The sequence below is a fragment of the Sus scrofa genome, chromosome 10 (genome assembly GCF_054392235.1).
Source record: "Sus scrofa isolate SSC_HxYL_T2T_F1_AM1 chromosome 10, Sscrofa_HxYL_maternal_Yorkshire_Landrace_v2.0, whole genome shotgun sequence".
NCBI classification, from domain to species: Eukaryota; Metazoa; Chordata; class Mammalia; order Artiodactyla; family Suidae; genus Sus; species Sus scrofa.
The window spans coordinates 17,425,303-17,444,150 of record NC_139392.1 but is presented as its reverse complement, the minus strand read 5'-3'; the positions used below and the strand labels follow the sequence as shown (position 1 = coordinate 17,444,150).

At 37.4% G+C, this 18,848-nt stretch overlaps 1 protein-coding gene across 21 annotated transcripts in view; it reads left to right on the top strand.

The window, feature by feature from the left end:
• The window catches only part of CDC42BPA (CDC42 binding protein kinase alpha), a 290,122-nt gene that overhangs the window by 143,269 nt on the left and 128,005 nt on the right, over nucleotides 1-18,848 (top strand). For all 21 annotated transcript variants that reach the window (XM_021064440.2, XM_021064437.2, XM_021064439.2 and 18 more), the window contains 4 exons: nucleotides 3,610-3,810; nucleotides 5,544-5,792; nucleotides 7,703-7,782; nucleotides 11,517-11,683. In XM_021064440.2, coding sequence (XP_020920099.1) covers nucleotides 3,610-3,810; nucleotides 5,544-5,792; nucleotides 7,703-7,782; nucleotides 11,517-11,683 — 697 coding nt within the window. The remainder of the gene's footprint in view (nucleotides 1-3,609; nucleotides 3,811-5,543; nucleotides 5,793-7,702; nucleotides 7,783-11,516; nucleotides 11,684-18,848) is intronic.

Genomic DNA, 18,848 nt, shown 5'->3' with positions numbered 1-18,848 from the left:
TTCGTCAAAGGGCGCAGTTATCTTAGTGAAAACACAGGCTATGGAATGGGAGAAGATAGTTGCAGAATATATAAAGAACTCCTACAATTCAGTAACAAATTAACAATCCAATTCAAAATGAGCAAAGGACTTGAAAAGACATTTCTCCTAAGAGGATGTACAAATGGCCAACAAGCATATGGCAAAATGCTCAGCATGACTCATCATTGGGGAAATGCAAGTCAAAACCATAATGAAATATTAAATGGATGGCTACTATTTTGGCAAAGATATGAGAAAATTGGAATCCATGTGTACTGTTGGAAAATGTTACAGCCACCATGGAAAAAAGTATGGCAGTTCTTCAAAAAACTAAAAATAGAATTACCATATGATTCAGCAGTTCCACTTCTGGGTGTGTACTCCACAGAATTTAAAGCCAGGTCTCAAAGAGATATTTGTTAACCCATGTTCATAGCACCATTATTAACCTTAGCCAAGGGATGTAAGCAGCTCAGGTGTCCATCAACAAGTGAATGGATAATGAGAATGTGGTAGATACATAAAATGGAATATTATTCAACTTTAAAGGAAGAAAGTTCTTGCACACACTACAACATGGATAGACCTGGAATACATGCTCAGTGTTATGAACCAGACACAAAAGAACAAATATTATATAATTTCATTTATATAAGGTACCTAGAGTAGTCAAATTTATAGAAAGTATGGTGGTAATGGCCAGGGCCTAGGAAGAGGGGGTCATGTTTAATAGATTTTCCCTTTCGCAAGATGAAAAGTGTTTTAGAGATGGATGGTGGTGATGGATACACCACAATGTAAATGTACTTAATGCCACTTAACTATGAATTTATAAATAAAATTTTATATTATGGGTATTTTATCACAATTAAAAATAATAAAAAATAAGCAAAAAATAAAAATTAGAAATTCAAGAAACTTAGAACATTTTAATCCCAATTGCTCCCTTAGTACCATATTGTTTTCTGGTTATTTTAGTTCTTAGTTTTCAATCTTTCAGTAGTTGTTCCTCTTCCTCCATCTCCTTTTTCTCTTGCTCCTCCTCCTCTTTTTACTCCTTACTGTTTCTTTCTCCTTCTCTTTGTCATTATTTTATCCAATTAATGGCAATTTAGATGTATGTTAAACTTTACTAATATCTTTGTTCACAGTTGCCTCTAGTGTCACATTCTTCCATCTGGGTTTATTTCTTGATTCTGAAATATATCCTTTAGTAATGTTAAACTGAAAGGGTCTATACGTGATAGTTCACTCAGTCTTTTTATGAAAACGTCTTTATTTAACCCTCATATTGGTATTATAATTTAGGTAGGTAGGGAACACAGTATTGACAATTATTTTGTCTCATCACTTTGAAGATAGAATTCCATTTTCTTCCAACTGTCTTGTTAGTATTAATAATTCAGCCGTCAGTCTAATTGTCATTCCTTGGTAGATCATCTCTTTATTCTTTTATGTTTTTAAGATATTTTACCTTTGGTGCCCTGTAGTTTAACTATGATGTGTATAGAAGTGGATCTGATTGTATTTATTTTTTCATATATTTTTTCAATGACTAGTTTTTTTCCATTTCTAGGACTTCTCCAATTTTTTCATCTTTTTCTTATATCTTTGATTTTTTCAATATGTTTAATACTTTTAAAAATATTTATTTCATGAATTGGAACTGATAATTATGACAGGTCTAAGTGTATTGTTTGGATTTCTGACTTTTGCTTAAAATGGAATGTTTCCTCATTTCTCACACATCAAAGTTCATCTTCAGTGGGCTTTGATGTGTGAGAATTATATATGGCCAAGTTTGAGCACATGTCCTCCAGGGTAGTTTTGACTTCATTATGCCAGGCTTTCTACAGACACCTAACCTGGTGCCGCTGTTTTTGTTTTTCTTAAGAACTTCTGGATCACAGAAACCCTGGGAATTAGAAATCCAAAGGGTAGAACTATGTAATCTAAAGTTATGAATTTCTAAAGGAGGAAACTTTTTTTCATGGATCAGCCACAGTGTAGACAAAAAATGTGCTGAGTAGCAGATTTTTATAATTCACTTTTTCACTTAGAATATACCTTTTAGGGTAAAGGTTATATGGGGCAGCCTCTCATTTCAAACCTCATGAAAGTGCAGGGTCTTTCTTCATGTCCTTATGTATATGTTAAAATCCGGGTACCTAGAAAATGCAAACCAATAATTCCCCAATCACACTCTTGCTCTAATACTTGCCACCCTAATTCTCAATTGTTTCTTGATTACTGGCCCCTAAGAATGTTTCTTTATTTAAATGCTCATTTATGTGTTTATAAAAATTTTTCAGTTCTCTTTATTTCATTTTTAAAGTTTTATTGAAGTATAGTTGATTTACAAGGTTGTGATAATTTTTCTGTACAACCAAGGGTTATACATGTACACACCTAAAAACGGTTGTTATATTTTATCTACTATTTTATAAAGCTTGTAGCGGAAGAGTTTTCAGATTACCGATTCTCAGTATCGCTTAAGAGAAAGTCTGATCTATAATGATTATTAGGAATGATAATTTAGTCTAGAAAATTGAGAGTATTAGGCATTATTTATCTTGAGAATGTAAATTTCTTGCCGTGTTCTCTTAAAAATATAAAGAGCCGATTTTCTTTTACTTTGGAGTGCCTTACAGGATATATGCCGAGGATCTTTTTTAGCTGGTGTTTTCTAATTGACATCTAACTTACCGTAATTGTATGCCCAACTGTTTTTCTCTACCGGGACTTTATTTTATTTAATTAATTAATTAATTTATTTATTTATTTTTGTTTTTTTGCCTTTTCTTGAGCCGCTCCTGCGGCATATGGAGGTTCTCAGGCTATGGGTTGGATCAGAGCTGTAGCTGCCAGCCTACGCCAGAGCCACAGCAAGAGGGATCCGAGCCGCGTCTGCGACCTACACCACATGGCAACACCGGATCCTTACTTAACCCACTGAACAAGGCCAGGGATCGAACCTGCAACCCATGGTTCCTGGTCACTGAGTCACGACAGGAAATCCTCTACTGGGACTTTATTTTTTGAAGGCTATATTTTTACCCTTGTATAATTGTTTAAATAAATAAGTAGTTTGTGGGACATTGTTAATATGTATTTCCTTAGGTTTTCATTAAGATATTTCAAAATAATCTCCAGGTTGCACATAGTTTTGGCCAGGTTTTTTTTCTGTTTTTTCTTTTCCCCTCTGATTAATTGTAAAAAAAACTCACATCTTTTTTTATATGTGAATGTTGAACCTTTAATATTAATAATTAGAAGGTTCTAAGGTAGATATTCAGTTTGTGGTTAGTAGCAGTGTTCTTCAAATCATATTGTTACCCTAAATGTAATCAATTAAGTAACAGCAGCAATAGTATTCTGTAGTGTTATAAAATCTGGAGATGATTGGTATGGGAATTTTAGAAATTTTAGCTTACATGGATAAGGAGGCTAAATTCAGATAATGACAAAGTTGTACTTGTTATGAAATAATGCTTATTGCATTTCAAAGTAAATATAAACATTTCTAACTTAAAATTATTTTTTTCCTAATACATTGTAGTAGATTACTAAAAATGTGAACTTCTTCAGGTCCAGTCCTCAGTGGCCGTTGGAACTCCAGATTATATCTCTCCTGAAATCCTTCAAGCCATGGAAGATGGAAAAGGCAGATATGGACCTGAGTGTGACTGGTGGTCTTTGGGGGTCTGTATGTATGAAATGCTTTATGGAGAAACACCATTTTATGCAGAGTCTCTGGTGGAAACATATGGAAAAATCATGAATCACAAAGTTAGTATATTTTACTAATTTTTGAACTAATATGGTAAAATAATACATATAGTAAATTTAAAATGTGATACTTAAATTTAAAATGTGATAGCATATCCCCTACTGGTATGCTAATTTCATACCAGTAGAGGATATGACAAACATAAGTAATCGAAATCCATAAATTATATGGAAAATTATTAGTTCTCATCTTCTCCTGTATTTTATTAGAGATACTCCTAAGTAGGAAATTGAATGGTTTCTCCAGTAGAATAACAAAAATCATAAGCAGACCATTTATATCATTACTACAGTAAAGTTTGATAATGACTAGAATGTATTTAAAAATTCTCAATCTTAAGAGTAACATATGAAATGCAAATCAAACTGGCAAAGGTGAAAAGAAAAAATAGTACTCTTTACTGTAAATAATCCAGTGAGATGGACATTGTTAGACATTGTTGATAGAGATGTAAATTGATGTAATCTTTCTGTCAGGTTTCTAAGTATGTATCCAGAGCCTTAAAAATGGTATAAACCTTGGATTGAACAACATCAGTTCTAGCAGCCTACCCTAAGGAAGTATTCGTAGAACAGAGACATGTACCAGGATACCTATCCCGTTCTTATTTATGATCACCAAATATTGGAAAGAGTCCAGGTGTACAACAGGAAAGACTTAGTAACACTTTAATCCATTTAGCACTAAGTGAAATAGATTGTTGGATTCTTATTATCAGTCTCAGAAGATTGTGAACAAATGGAAAAACCTAGCTATTGATAGGACTAACCCAAAAAGGGAGTAAGATCCCTTTTTAATTTCTTCTGGTTATGTAATTATGATTAGTTATTTTACATATATATAAATCAGTTTTATAGAGTTGATGCTTTTCTACCTGGATGCAAAGGTAATCTACTAAATAGTTTTAGAGTTGAAAGACAAGAAACAGCTATAAAATTGTAAATAGCATGTAAAGCATTTCAGATAGAAATCATTGTACTATAATGTAGCTGTTAAGAACACAGATACTGGAGTCAGCAGCTGCAGTTAAAATGCCAGTTCCACCACATATTAGTTTGTGACATTAAGTGAATTGCTTAAACTGTTTCTTCATTTGCTCATCTATAAAATTAGAGAAATAGGAGTACCAACTTTATACAGTTGCTCTGAGGATTAAATGAGCTAAATGAATAAAGTGCTTCCAATAATGTAAAGTATTTGTTATATTCTTTTAAAATGTTCAGAATGGAGTTCCCGTGGTTGTACAGGACGTTAAGGATCCAGCATTGCCACAGCTGTGGTGTAGTTCATAGCTCCAGCTCAGATTCAGTCTCTGGCCCAGGAACTTCCATATGCCACAAGAGTGGCCAAAAACAAAATGGAAAAAAATGTTCAATATTATTAATCATTAGTATGTGACTTATATGAACATTATCAGTCATATACACTATTGATATATTGAGTCAAATTCTACTACACTGAATTCTTTTCATTCTGACAGCATTTAATGTATTTTAACATTCTTTCTGTCTTGCATGTATGATTAAATGACATATGAAATGAAGAGTTCTTGTAGGAAAATGAGCTTTTTAAATTTGTTCCTGTATTTCCTTTAGTATCTGTACTTTGAACCAGTATATATTTGCTAGATATTTTTAAAAGAAAATGTCTTTTTAAGAAAGTAAATAGTAACATCAACCTACTTAGGATGTTTAATAGTGATTTATATTTCGTTTCTATTATTCCTTGTTAGGAGAGGTTTCAGTTTCCAGCTCAAGTGACTGATGTGTCTGAAAATGCTAAGGATCTTATTCGAAGGCTCATTTGTAGCAGAGAACATCGGCTTGGTCAAAATGGAATAGAGGACTTTAAGAAACACCCATTTTTCAGTGGAATCGATTGGGATAATATTCGAAACTGTGAAGCACCTTATATTCCAGAAGTTAGTAGCCCAACAGATACATCGAATTTTGATGTGGATGATGATTGTTTAAAAAATTCTGTGAGTATGACTTTGTAAAGAAATTCTGTCCCTCCGCTTTTTTTTTTTTTTTTTTGGTAAATACAGTTATGAAGTAATTTTATAGACAGCCTTTTCAATTATTAGTCAGTTATCATGGTTTCTAGTATTTATTCCGTCTACATCAGGAAATTAAGGGAGTTAACAGAGATGAACATGGTCATTCATGACTAGGAGCTTAAAAAAAATAAAAGATTTGCTTCTTAGATTAGTTATGACATTAGGTTTGCCTAAGAAGAAGATGAATTAGAGACTTTAAAAAGTGGACTTCATGATGGCAGAGTGAGATGCTGGCAAATTTTCTTAAATATTATGCCGTGAAACTGGCCAAAATTGTCAAAAAAAACCTATTTCAGGGCTTGACTAATCAACTCAAGGTAAATAAATTGAGAAGCATTTATTCATTGAAAACTGTGAACTTTGGATAAAATCAGCCCTCCCAACCCTTCCCTCAGCTTAATTGGGACAGTAGAACTGCTCGCGTGGAGCTGCTTATAAAAACCAGCAGCCTTGCTGCCAGAGGGAGTTGACTTGATCCTAGAGCTAAATACCCATGCTCAGTGGTGGTGCCATTAGCAGTAGCAAACTTGGTAGGAAAGGAATGGGGAGAAAAAAATCTGTGGCCTTATTAGACTGAGGTTATAGCCCTGTTTGAGGCAGGAGGCTGACCAGTGGTTTTAGCCCAGGAATTGAAATAAACAGGCCAGCATAGTTTGCCAACCTCTGCTCTAAACAATTAGGTTATATTAAATTAAAATTTAGGAAAATAACAGTTTTTTTTTTTTTGTCTTTTTAACCTTCTTATTTTAAACTTTCATATTCAATTATTTCTTATGGGTTTAAGTCTGCACTAAAAGCTTTTATATTAATTTTATATCACTTTTCACTGTTCAGTGAGTACCATGTTCAAGACAGATAAGAACTTCTCTTATACTTTCCTTCCTGAACCTGATAAGAAACAATTAAATGGCTTTTCCTCATCAGTTTTATTACAAGAATTATGTTTACTGTTACCAGGAATTGTGTCATTCCAGATGAAATACACAGTAGAGTTGATTCTATTTGCTGTGGTTATGTTCAGTAAACTTGCCATGAATACTGACTGTATTAGTGAATCCTGAACCATCGCTTCTGGGGGAAATACAGGGTTAGCTTCCTGTGAGCCTCTGGTCACAACATTTTTCCTAAGCCAATCAGTACAATACATCAGCCAAGCAATACATTGTTTTATGTGTGTTTCTCTTTAAAGACACCTTATTGTCAATTCATTAATGTCAAACTCATGGCCACCAGCACTGTAACTCGTGCTGGAATGAAGCTTATCTAACACACATTTTTTGGTAAGGCAAGTCACAGCCTTCTTGCTTGGGAACAATAGATGGCACTTGAGCACTGCTCTTGGAGGGTGTCTTAAACAGCAAAATCACCTTTAAAAAACACCAACCAAGAAGAGCAAAATGTGGCACATGTAGACCTTGAAAAAAACACTTGTTTACAGTATGAGAGCTGGACCAAGAAGCCCGAATGTCTCCTTTTCAGCTTTGGCTGGGAACTTGTGTATAGAGCAACTCACATCTTTCTTTGCTTTGCAAGTAACTGCAGATGACTACAGAAGTACTTGCAAATATTGATTTGGGTGTTACAAATAAATTGTAGTGATTAGACAGATTTGCAGATATAGAATACATAAATAATGATTGTACTCTCAATGTCTGTCAGACTTTAAATCTTTCATTTTATTAGAATTCCACAATAGCAGTGTTTATGGTCCAAGTTTTATGTTACTAAACATCTGTACCAAACTTAGCAGTGTTTCTACTTTAATCAGTCACTTATTTCCTATTGACCGTTCATAGTTCTCATTTCTTACCAGGTGTTTTTTCCTCTTTTAGGAAACAATGCCCCCACCAACACATACTGCATTTTCTGGCCACCATCTGCCATTTGTTGGTTTTACATATACTAGTAGCTGGTAAGTTTGGAAAGTTAACATGATTTAGACAATTTGAAGTAAAATAAAAATGAATTGAGGTTTTAAAAAATGTTTTAAGTAGTTCCTGTCATGGCTCAGTGGAAATGAATCTGAGCAGCATCCATGAGGATGCATGTTCAATCCCTGGCCTTGCTCAGTGGGTTAAGGATCTGGCATTGTGGTGAGCTGTAGTGTAGGTTGCAGATGCAGCTCAGACCTGACGTTGCTTTGGCTGTGGTATAGGCTGGCGACTGTAGCTCCGATTGGACCCCTAGCCTGGGAATCTCCATATGCCGTGGGTGTGGCCCTTAAAAAAAAGAAAAGTATAAATGTTTAAGGGATGAAGCTACTACTGGAAAAAGTTAGACATGACGAAATGAATAGAACATGTAAGACTCTTAACTCACTTTGGAGGAAAAAGAATAGGGCAAATAGAGAGCTTAGAGTCTGTTAGCAATGAGGCTGGAATTAGAAGGATCTCTTGCTATTGAATAAATATTTTTAGGTGTAAAGCATCAGAACTTTCAGCCCATTAATCTTAACCTTCTTTTCACTGATCCTTATTCGACTCATATCTTCTCTTTCCTTCTTATCTTTCCTTAAATTTCACTGAGAATGATTGTAATCACTGCCTGGGTACCCCTCAGTTCCTTGACTCTCATTCTGTATCACTGGTTTTGTTAAGTTGACATTCATTATTAAAGTTCAGATTTTTGCCTGCACCTGTGCAATACAAAGTGTCCAGAGAAAAATATCTGACTATTCCTACTGGTCTCACTTCAAGTTCATGATGCCCAACCTCAAGTGCCCCTTATTGCTGCCTGGCAGGTACACTGTATTATCATAGTGCATTCACTCTTCCACTCTTCTAGGTAACCATTTCATACTTTATACTTTCCCCTGAAACCTCTGAAATCCTTACCCTCACCTGATGATCTTGCTTCCTCTTTCACGGAGGGGTTGGAGTGAGCAGCAGACCGCTTCCACAAGCTCCCATCACCACATTCACCACCTGTTTACCTCTGGACCCGCATACTCTTCTCTGTGTGAGCTCCCTACCCTAGTGTTGGTCCCTGTGTGCATTGCTAACTGGTAGCTCCTAAAATCTTCCTTTTCTGTGTCATTTGAGTAACAGACCATTTCCATCAGCTCACAAGCATGCTATTTTTTTCCTTCCCTCTTAAAGCAAAACATAAAAATCTGTCTTAATCCAACTTTCTTTACCTGCTACCAACCATTATTCAGCTCTATGTTATAGCAAAATTACTTCAAACTGTTGTGTATGCTTTGTCCATTTTTCTCATACTCTAATTTCTTGGCACTGTGGTAGTCAGGTTTGTGCTCCCATCACATCATGAAAACTGCTTTTATTGATGTCACCACTGACCTCCTTGTCTCTGAACTTAACAATCATTTCTCAGTGGTCCCAGTATTACTTATTGGCCAAGTCACATCTCATTTGTCATGGCTGCTTCCCATTAAAACACTTTCTCCTCTTTGCTTCCAGAGCACTGGCCTCATTTCTTCCTATCTTTTTGGCCACTCCTTCTCATTCTCCACATCCCTCCTAATCTCCCTATGTCCCATGGCTTTTCTTTGCTCTTTTCTGTTTCCTTCCTGGTGTTCCTCTAGATATTTGCTGATTACTCCTAAATACGTTTTTCCAGCTGAGGCCTCTCTCCTCTCCTTAAAATCTGTCTTGGAGTTCCTGTCATGGTGAAGTGGAAATGAATCTGACCAGGAACCATGAGGTTTCAGGTTTGATCCCTGGACTCGCTCAGTGGGTTAAGGATCTGGCATTGAGCTGTGGTGTAGATCACAGATGTCGTTCGGACCTTGCGTTGCTGTGGCTGTGGTGTGGGCCTGCAGCTGTAGCTCCAGTGGACCCCGAGCCTGGGAACTTCCATATGCCACAGGTGCAGCCCTAAACTAACTAACTAACTAACTAACTAACTAAATCTCTCCTCTCTCCTAACTACCTACTTGAGTTGTTCATGATGTCATCTCTTATGTTTCTCTGAACATGAGTGATTCTGCTAAAAGATAAGTCAGATATGTCACTCTCCTGTTCAGGACCAATCCTCACTACCCCCAGCTCCAGTGGCTTCATATTTTAACTCCAAACTGAAGTTCTTATGAGGCCCTATGTGACTGGCAGAGTTTATCTTTCTGAGTGTGCGTCCTTCTCTTCTTGCCCTTGCTCACTTTGCAGCCACCCCGTCTCCTTTCTGGCCCTCCAACATGCCAGGCCTACTCTTTCTGGTCTCAGGGCTTTCACCCTTCTGTTCCATCTACCAGGAATGCTTTGCCCCTCATGTTCCCTTGGCGGGTCCCCTTATTCTTTCTGGACTTATTCAGAGTTGCTTTCTGAGTGATGATTTTCCTGACCACTTTATCTACATCTTTATTTACTCCCCTCAGTAATTCATTTCCCTCTTTCCTGCTTTATGTTTTCTTCTACGCACATAACATTATCTAATATATTGATTACTGTGCTTGTTTATTGTTGTCTTTGCCACTGGACTATAAGCCTCCACGTGGGCAAGTTTTGTCTGTTTTGCTCACTCCTGAGTATCCAGCACTTCAGATATTTTTAATGAAATTGTGTTGAATTAAAGAAAGCATTTCACTTAAATAATTTTTATTGAAGTATCTAGTTGATGTGTAATATAATATAAGCTATAGGTGTACCATATAGTGAGTCATAATTTTTAAAGGTTAAACTCCATTTATGGTTATTATAAAATATTGGCTATATTTCCTGTGTTGTACAGTACATCCTGTAGCTTATGAAAGCATTTCACTTTTGAATTCCATAGGTGACATGCTTGGTGCTTTTGGCTGCTCTTTCACTTAGGTGGTCACATTGTTTTATGCTACCAGTAATCCTTCAGCAAACTTGATTTTATAATTTGCGGTTGTTAAAATAAATTCAGGATAATTTGGGCCACTTAAGTTTTCATTTTTAAAATGCTTCTCGGAGTTCCCATCGTGGCGCAGTGGTTATCGAATCCGACTAGGAACCTTGAGGTTGCGGGTTCGGTCCCTGCCCTTGCTCAGTGGGTTAACGATCCGGCGTTGCCGTGAGCTGTGGTGTAGGTTGCAGACGCGGCTCGGATCCCGCGTTGCTGTGGCTCTGGCGTAGGTCGGTGGCTACAGCTCCGATTCAACCCCTAGCCTGGGAACCTCCATATGCCGTGGGAGCGGCCCAAGAAATAACAACAACAACAAAAAAGACAAAAGACAAAAATAAATAAATAAATAAATAAAATGCTTCTCAAAGGTCCTTTGTAAAAATGATTTTGTAAAAATTGTTTCATAAGCACTCCAGATGGCTAGCTGTAACAAGATGTCCAAATCCATTTTATTTATTTATTTATTTATTTTGTCTTTTATCTTCTTTTAGGTCCCCACCTGTGGCATATGGAGGTTCCCAGGCTAGGGGTCTAATCAGAACTGTAGCTGCCAGCCTACGCCACAGCCACAACAATGCCAGATCTGAGCCGCGTTTGCAACCTACACCACAGCTCATGGCAATGCCAGATCCTTAAGTCACTGAGCAAGGCCAGGGGTCGAACCCGCAACCTCATGGTTCCTAGTCGGATTCGCTTCCACTGAACCACAACAAGAACTCCGCCAAATCCATTTTTAAATGAACAAGTTCAAAAGGTTATCCTTTCTTTTCAGATTTACTATTTCAGTGTAAACCCACATTTCCCCCACTTTTTTTTCAGTGTTCTTTCTGATCGGAGCTGTTTAAGAGTTACAGCTGGTCCCACACCTCTGGATCTTGATGCTAATGTTCAGAGGACTCTAGAGAACAACTTAGCAACCGAGGCCTATGAAAGAAGGATTAAGCGCCTTGAACAGGAAAAACTTGAACTTAGTAGAAAGCTTCAAGGTAAATATATTAAAGATAATGTTTTCTCTTTTTGAGTTGGACTCATGGTGTCAAAACTGTTTATTATAAGTGGTTGTTTTATCTTGAAAAAAATTTTTTATTAAATGGAAAAAAGCAAGTTGTAGAAATTTATGCAGAGTACAATATAACACCATTTGTGTAAACTCACAGATTTAATAGTAAATAGTAGAATAGCATTTGTTTCCCATGGGTGCATAGGAATGTATATAAATCCCTCTGGGGAGAGGAAAATGAATCTGCTAAGAAAAATGGAACCATTCTAATCCTCCTGGACCACTTTATATGACTCCCTCCCATATTTCCTCAACCCTTAAAAGTTCTAACTCCCAGAAAACTAGGAGCTAGATATCACTCCTGTTGTAATATTCTCTGTAACATCACTCCTGTTGTAATAGTTGGTGATTTTAAAACGCACGTCAGTGAATATTCTTACTTCTTTAATATTCTTGATTCTTCACCTCTAGTGATCTTGTCCTGCACCCTCCCTCATCCACTCCGTGTGGTCGTAGTAAGATCTATCTTGAAATTACAGTATCTAAAACTCTTTTTTAACCTCAGTTTCAAGCAAACCCTTCACAGTCTCCTCCTGGTGGTTTTCTGGTTGACTTCCTCTAGTGTCTTAACTGCAGTGTTCCTTCAATTCCACCATTACCTATAATTCTATCGCCCTTTCACTGTTCCTCTTATAGCTTCAGTTCTCATTTTGTGGTCAGTCTTAATTATACCCTTTCATATATTCTCAAATCTATTACTCCTCTTTCTGTTTGTCAGACTCCTTTGGCAGGACCCCACCCCTAGTTAAATACACTGCATCTGTAACTGTGTGGCTGAAAGTAGTTTACTGAAAACACGCAACATGCCAATTAATCCCACTTTAAATTCATGAGCACTAATCTCAAACTGACTTAAGATCGTAGTGCTGTCCAGCAGCCCTTCTTTTTTCCTTAGCTCATTTCTGATTCCACCTCTTTACTCATTATTGGTCTGTTCAGATTTGCTGGTTTTTTTTTTTTTTTTTTTGGTTCAGTTTAGGTAGATTGTGTTTCTAGAAATGTATCTGCTTTTTCTGTGTACTACTATACGCCAAGGAGTTACATATTAGTTGTAATCCCATATGAGCATAAGTGGATCATAGATATATCTATAGCATCAGTTGTAAAGTCTCCCCTTTCACTTCTGATTTTATTTGAGTCCCCCCCCCCCCTTTTTGGTCTTTTTGCCTTTTCTAGGGCCACTTCCTCCAGCATATGGAGGTTCCCAGGCTAGAGGTCTAATCAGAGCTGTAGCCACAGGCCTACGCCAGAGCCACAGCAACTGGGGATCTGTCTGCAGCCTACACCACAGCTCACCGCAATGCTGGATCCTTAACCCACTGAGCAAGGCCAGGGATCGAACCCTCAACCTCATGGTTTCTAGTCAGATTCGTTAGCCACTGTGCCATGACGGGAATTCCTCTCTCTTTTTTCTTTCTTTCTTTCTTTTTTTTTTTGTCTTTTTTTTGCTGTTTCTTTGGGCCGCTCCCACGGCATATGGAGGTTCCCAGGCTAGGGGTCCAATTGGATCTGTAGCCACTGGCTTACGCCAGAGCAACAGCAACTCGGGATTCGAGCCGCGTCTGAGACCTACACCACAGCTCACGGCAATGCTGGATCGTTAACCCACTGAGCAAGGGCAGGGATCAAACCCGCGACCTCATGGTTCCTAGTCAGATTTGTTAACCACTGCGCCACGACGGGAACTCCGCTCTCTCTTTTTTCTTATTTTAGATTGTTTTGTCACATTTGTTTGTCTTAAAAAAAAAAAAAAGCTTAGTTTTGTTGATCCTTTGTAGTCTGTTTTAAGTTGATTTTCTGTGGTGGGTTGCTCATTGCCCCCCTTTCATTTATGTTTCATGTCTCTCTGCTATATTTTTGCTTTGTCTTTACCATGAGGTTTACATAAAATATCTAATTGATGAAATAGACCTTTTTTTTTTTTTGCTGATTGCAACTTATCTTCATTCACCTGTAAAGTCTTCATTCTTTTACTCATCTCCTTTTATATATTTTTTTGGCCTTTTTTTGTCTTTTTAGGGCCGCACCTGCAGCATATGAAGTTCCCAGGCTAGGGGCCAATTGGAGCTGCAGCTGCCAGCCTATACCACAGCCACAGCAACACAGGATCCGAGCTGGATCTGTGACCTACACTGCAGCTCACGGCAATGCCAGATCCTCAACTCACTGAGGGTGGCCAGGGATTGAACCCGAATCCTCATGGATACTAGTCGTGTTCGTTATTGCTGAGCCACAGTGGGAACTCCCTCCTTTTATATTTTTGATGTCACAAATGATCACTTTTTATGCTGTGAATTTGCTACCAAATTGTAGTAGTTATAGTAATTTTTAGCACATTTATCCTATAACATTTATCCTATAATTGTTTAATATACTATTCAGAATACAGCTACAGTTTTCTAATTCTGACTGTCCACATATCATCTTTTATTTATTTATTTATTTATTTATTTGTCTTGTTGTTGTTGTTGTTGTTGTTGCTATTTCTTGGGCCGCTCCCGCGGCATATGGAGGTTCCCAGGCTAGGGGTTGAATCGGAGCTGTAGCCACTGGCCTACGCCAGAGCCACAGCAACGCGGGATCCGAGCCGCGTCTGTAACCTACACCACAGCTCACGGCAACGCCGGATCGTTAACCCACTGAGCAAGGGCAGGGACCGAACCCGCAACCTCATGGTTCCTAGTCGGATTCGTTAACCACTGCGCCATGACGGGAACTCCCACATATCATCTTAATCAGAGTTTTGTGTACTTTCATCTTTTTGTTTCAGCTTGAAGAGCTCCTTTCATCATTTCTTATAAGACAATGTGTTGGTAAACTCCCACAGATTTTGTTTGCTGGTTAATGTATTCGGGGCTGGAAGTTTTATCTTTAAATACTTTGAATATGTTATTCCATTCTCTCCTGGCCTGTAGAGTTACTGCTTATAGCCTAATGGGGATTTCTTCATAGGATACTTTTTTTTTTTTTCCTTGGGCCACTCCCTCGGCATATGGAGGTTCCCAGGCTAGGGGTCAAATTGGAGCTGTAGCCACCAGCCTACACCAGAGCCACAGGAACGCTGATCCCAGCCGCGTCTGCAACCTACACCACAGCTCACCGCAATGCTGGATCCTTAACCCACTGAGCAAGGGCAGGGACCGAACCCGCAACCTCATGGTTCCTAGTCGGATTCATTAACCACTGAGCCACGACGGGAACTCCTTCATAGGATACTTTTTAAAAAACTTTCTTTAGCCATGTTACAGAAGCAGCTCGGCTGCTGTAGTGACAACACCAGATTCTTAACCCTCTGTGCCAGAAAGGAATTCCAGGATACTTTCTTTTTTTCCCCTGACTGCCTTTAAAATTCTTTTTTAAGCATTGACTTATTTAATTTAATATTTATTTTTTATTGAAGTATATTTGATTTACAATGTTGTGTTAGTTTCAGGTGTACAGCTAAGTGATTCAGTTATACAGATACACATACCCATTCTTTTTTAGATTCTTTTCCCATATAGGTTATTACAGAACATTAAGTAGAGTTCCCTGTGCTATGTATGTAGGTCCTTGTTATGTTTTATATTTAATAGTTTATAAAGTTAATCCCTAACTTCTAGTTTATCCCTCCCCCTGCCCTGGTAATCATAAATTTGTGTGAGTCTGTCTCTGTTTTATAAATAAATTCATTTGTATCATTTTTTTAAGATTCCACATTTAAGTGATATCATATATTTGTCTTTCTGACTCCCTTCATTTAGTGTGATAATCTCTAGGTCCATTCATGTTGCTGCAAATGGCATTATTTTCTTGTTTTTTATGGTTGAGTAATATTTCACTGTGTATGTACCACACTTCTTTATCTATTCCTCTGTTGATGGGCTTGCTTTCTTGTTAGCTTTCTATAATGCGTGTTGGTAATGTAATATGTGTCATTATAATGTGTTTCTGCATTGAGATAGGTATTTTGTTAGCTTCATGGACTTTTATGTCCAGTTTTTTTTTCCCCAACTATTATTTCATTAAATAAACTTACTGCCCCTTTGTCCCTCTCTTCTCCTTCCGGTGTATCCATTATCTTTATGTTGGCTTTTTAAATAGAATCTGATAACTCCTGTAGGGTTTCTTCACTAAATAATAATTCTCTCTCCTCTTCCACCTGAATCATTTCTAAGTCCCTATCTTCTATATGGCTTATTCTTTCTTTCATCTCATGTGCTCTATTTCCATTACTTTCTAGTGTACTCTTCATCTCATTTACTGTTTTTTTTCACTCTTCATCTCATTTACTGTTTTTTTATTCTTTTTTATAATTTCAGTCTTTCTGGTAAAGTGCTTCTTCTGTTCATTAATTTTATTCCTGAGTCCATTGAGTTGTCTTTCTGGGATTTCTTGTAGCTTGTGGAATTTCTTCATAACAGCTAGTTTGAATTCTTCATTACTGGATTGCAATATTCTGTGTCTTTGAGTTGGTTGCTTAAAGAATTGTCATTTTCTTTTTTTATTGTATTATGTAATTTTTCCTAGTGTTTTGTGAAATGTGCCTCTGTCATCACATTTGAAGTAGTGAGCACCTTATTTAGGTAAGGCTTTTGTTTGCTTTCAATCCAAGTTCAGTTGATTGGCATCAGAAGACCTTTTCCAGAAGGTGGCGCTATAGCAAAAATTTGGGGTTTCTCTTTCTTGGGGGCTGACTAATCACTGAAGTTTGAAGCCTGTGTATAGTCAAAACTGTTGCAGAGCCTAGGCCTATATTTAGTACCTACTATGGGCTTTGGGTGGAGGTGTTCAGAGACCTGAGGGCAGATAGCAAGAAATGCATTCCTTCCTTTCCTTTTGTCTGCCTTCTTTCCTTTCTTCCCCTCCCCCTGCCCCCTTCACAAATCCAGTATTGCTGAAGAGCTACAGGGTTCCTCCTGCTACAGACCTTGTAGCCAGGCCAACTTTCACTCACCACTTTCACATTCTAGCCACTCTGCTAGAAAGGTCACTGCTGCCAATACCTTGGATCTGTAGCCTCCTCCAAGGTACAGTGTACCTGCTTCTGGATGCACAGGTGGGTGGATCTCTCAGGTGTCCTGGTGTGCTGTGTGGAAACACTTTTATTCAGTTACGGATGTCAAATTAGTTGTGAGTCAAAGGGGAGAGGAAAAAGAAATGACTCACAGGATGTGACTTCGGTGTTACTTTTGATTTTTAAATGGTGATATGCATGTAATAAAGTGTACAAGTACTCACTTTTAAATGTGAGCCCCATAAATATTTATATTCGTGTACTTTTATTTAACCTCCACCCTAATCAGTATATAAAATATTTCTAGGCCTAGCATAAAGATCCACCATGCCCCTTCTCAGTTTGTAACCTACAATTCTGGAGTAAATCCTATCCTAATTTTTCACCATTAATTAATTTTACCTGTTATTGAATTTCATACAGTGTGTTCTCATTTGTGTCTTTTTTCTTTTTTTTTTACTAACATAATTTTTCCATGTTGCATATATATCAGTAGGTTGTTTTTTTTTTTTTTTTGACTACTGTTTAGTGTTACATTGTATATATAAGTACTAAAAATAAATTTAATGTCTGAGTTTGTTCTGGCTTGTGTTAAAAAAAAAAATACAAGCCAGGGTGTATCAGGATTGGGTGGTTTATAAACAGCAGAAATTTATTTCTCCCACTTCTGGAGGCTGAAAGTCCAAGATCAAAGAGCCAACATAGTCAGGTGAGGGTTCATAGCTAGTGCCTTCTTGCTGTGTCCTCTCTTGTGGTGGAAGGGACGAGGGATCTTTGTGGGTTCTCTTTTATATGGCACTAATCTCATTCATGAGGGCTTCTTCACCCTTGCAGCTTAAACACTTTCTATAGTCTCCACCTCCTAATGACATCATTTTGGGGGTTAAGATTTCAACATATGTATTTTTGGGGGACACATATTCAGACCTTACCTTCCAAGCTGTTGTTGAACATTTGAGCTATTTCTGGATATTGACGATTACAAGCATAGCTTCTGTAAATAGTCTTAAATTTTTATCTTGATGTTGGTATGTACTTACTTCGCTTAGATATCTCTTCTACCTAGGAGTAGGTAGCATAGTTTCAGCTTTAGAAAATATTGCCAAAGAGCTTTCAAAGGTGACGGCATCGCTAGTAATGTATGAGTTTCACCTGCTTTATAGCCTCATCAGAACTTGCTTTTTTGTCAGCTTTTTTACTTCTAGTCATTCTGGTATCTGCATGGTAGAGTTTTGCTATGATTTTAAATTTGTATTTTCCTGATAAGTAATAAACTTGAGTATCTCTTTTTTTTTTTTTCCTAGGGCCACACTCATGGCATATGGAGGTTCCCAGGCTAGGGGTCCAGTCGGAGCTGTAGCCACCAGCCTACGCCAGAGCCACAGCAGCACGGGATCTGCGCTGTGTCTGCGACCTACACCACAGCTCACGGCAACGCCAGATCCTTAACCCACTGAGCAAGGCCAGGGGTCGAACCTGTAACCTCATGGTTCCTAGTCGGATTTGTTAACCACTGAGCCACAACGGGAAATCCTTGAGTATCTTTTTATGTATTTACTGTCCACTTGGATATTTGGATATTCAGTCTTATGGAAGTTTTTGCCCTTTTTTTCACATTAGGTTTTACATGTCTTTTCATTTAAATAGTTTTTATTTTACTACCTTATAAACAATGTAAGAACCTTATAATAGCCCTTTATATGGTTATTTTTGTATAATTTATCTCTATCTCTGCTGTAAACTTTAGTACATTTGTTTTATTATTGCCTTAAATATTTACTCATTAATTTTTAAAATATCTTTCTTCAGGGAGGGAGTGGGATGGACTGGGAGTTTGAAGTTAGTAGATGCAAACTATTGCATTTGGAGTGGATAAGCAATGAGATCCTGCTGTATAGCACAGGGAACTATGTCTAATCACTTGTGATAGAGGATAATGTGAGAAAAAGAGTGTATATATATATATGTATGACTGGGTCACTTTGCTGTACAGCAGAAATTGATAGAACATTGTAAATCAACTATAATAGAAAAAATAAAAATCTTTTTATTTACCCACATATTTATTCTTTTTGTGCTCCTTATTTCTTCCTAG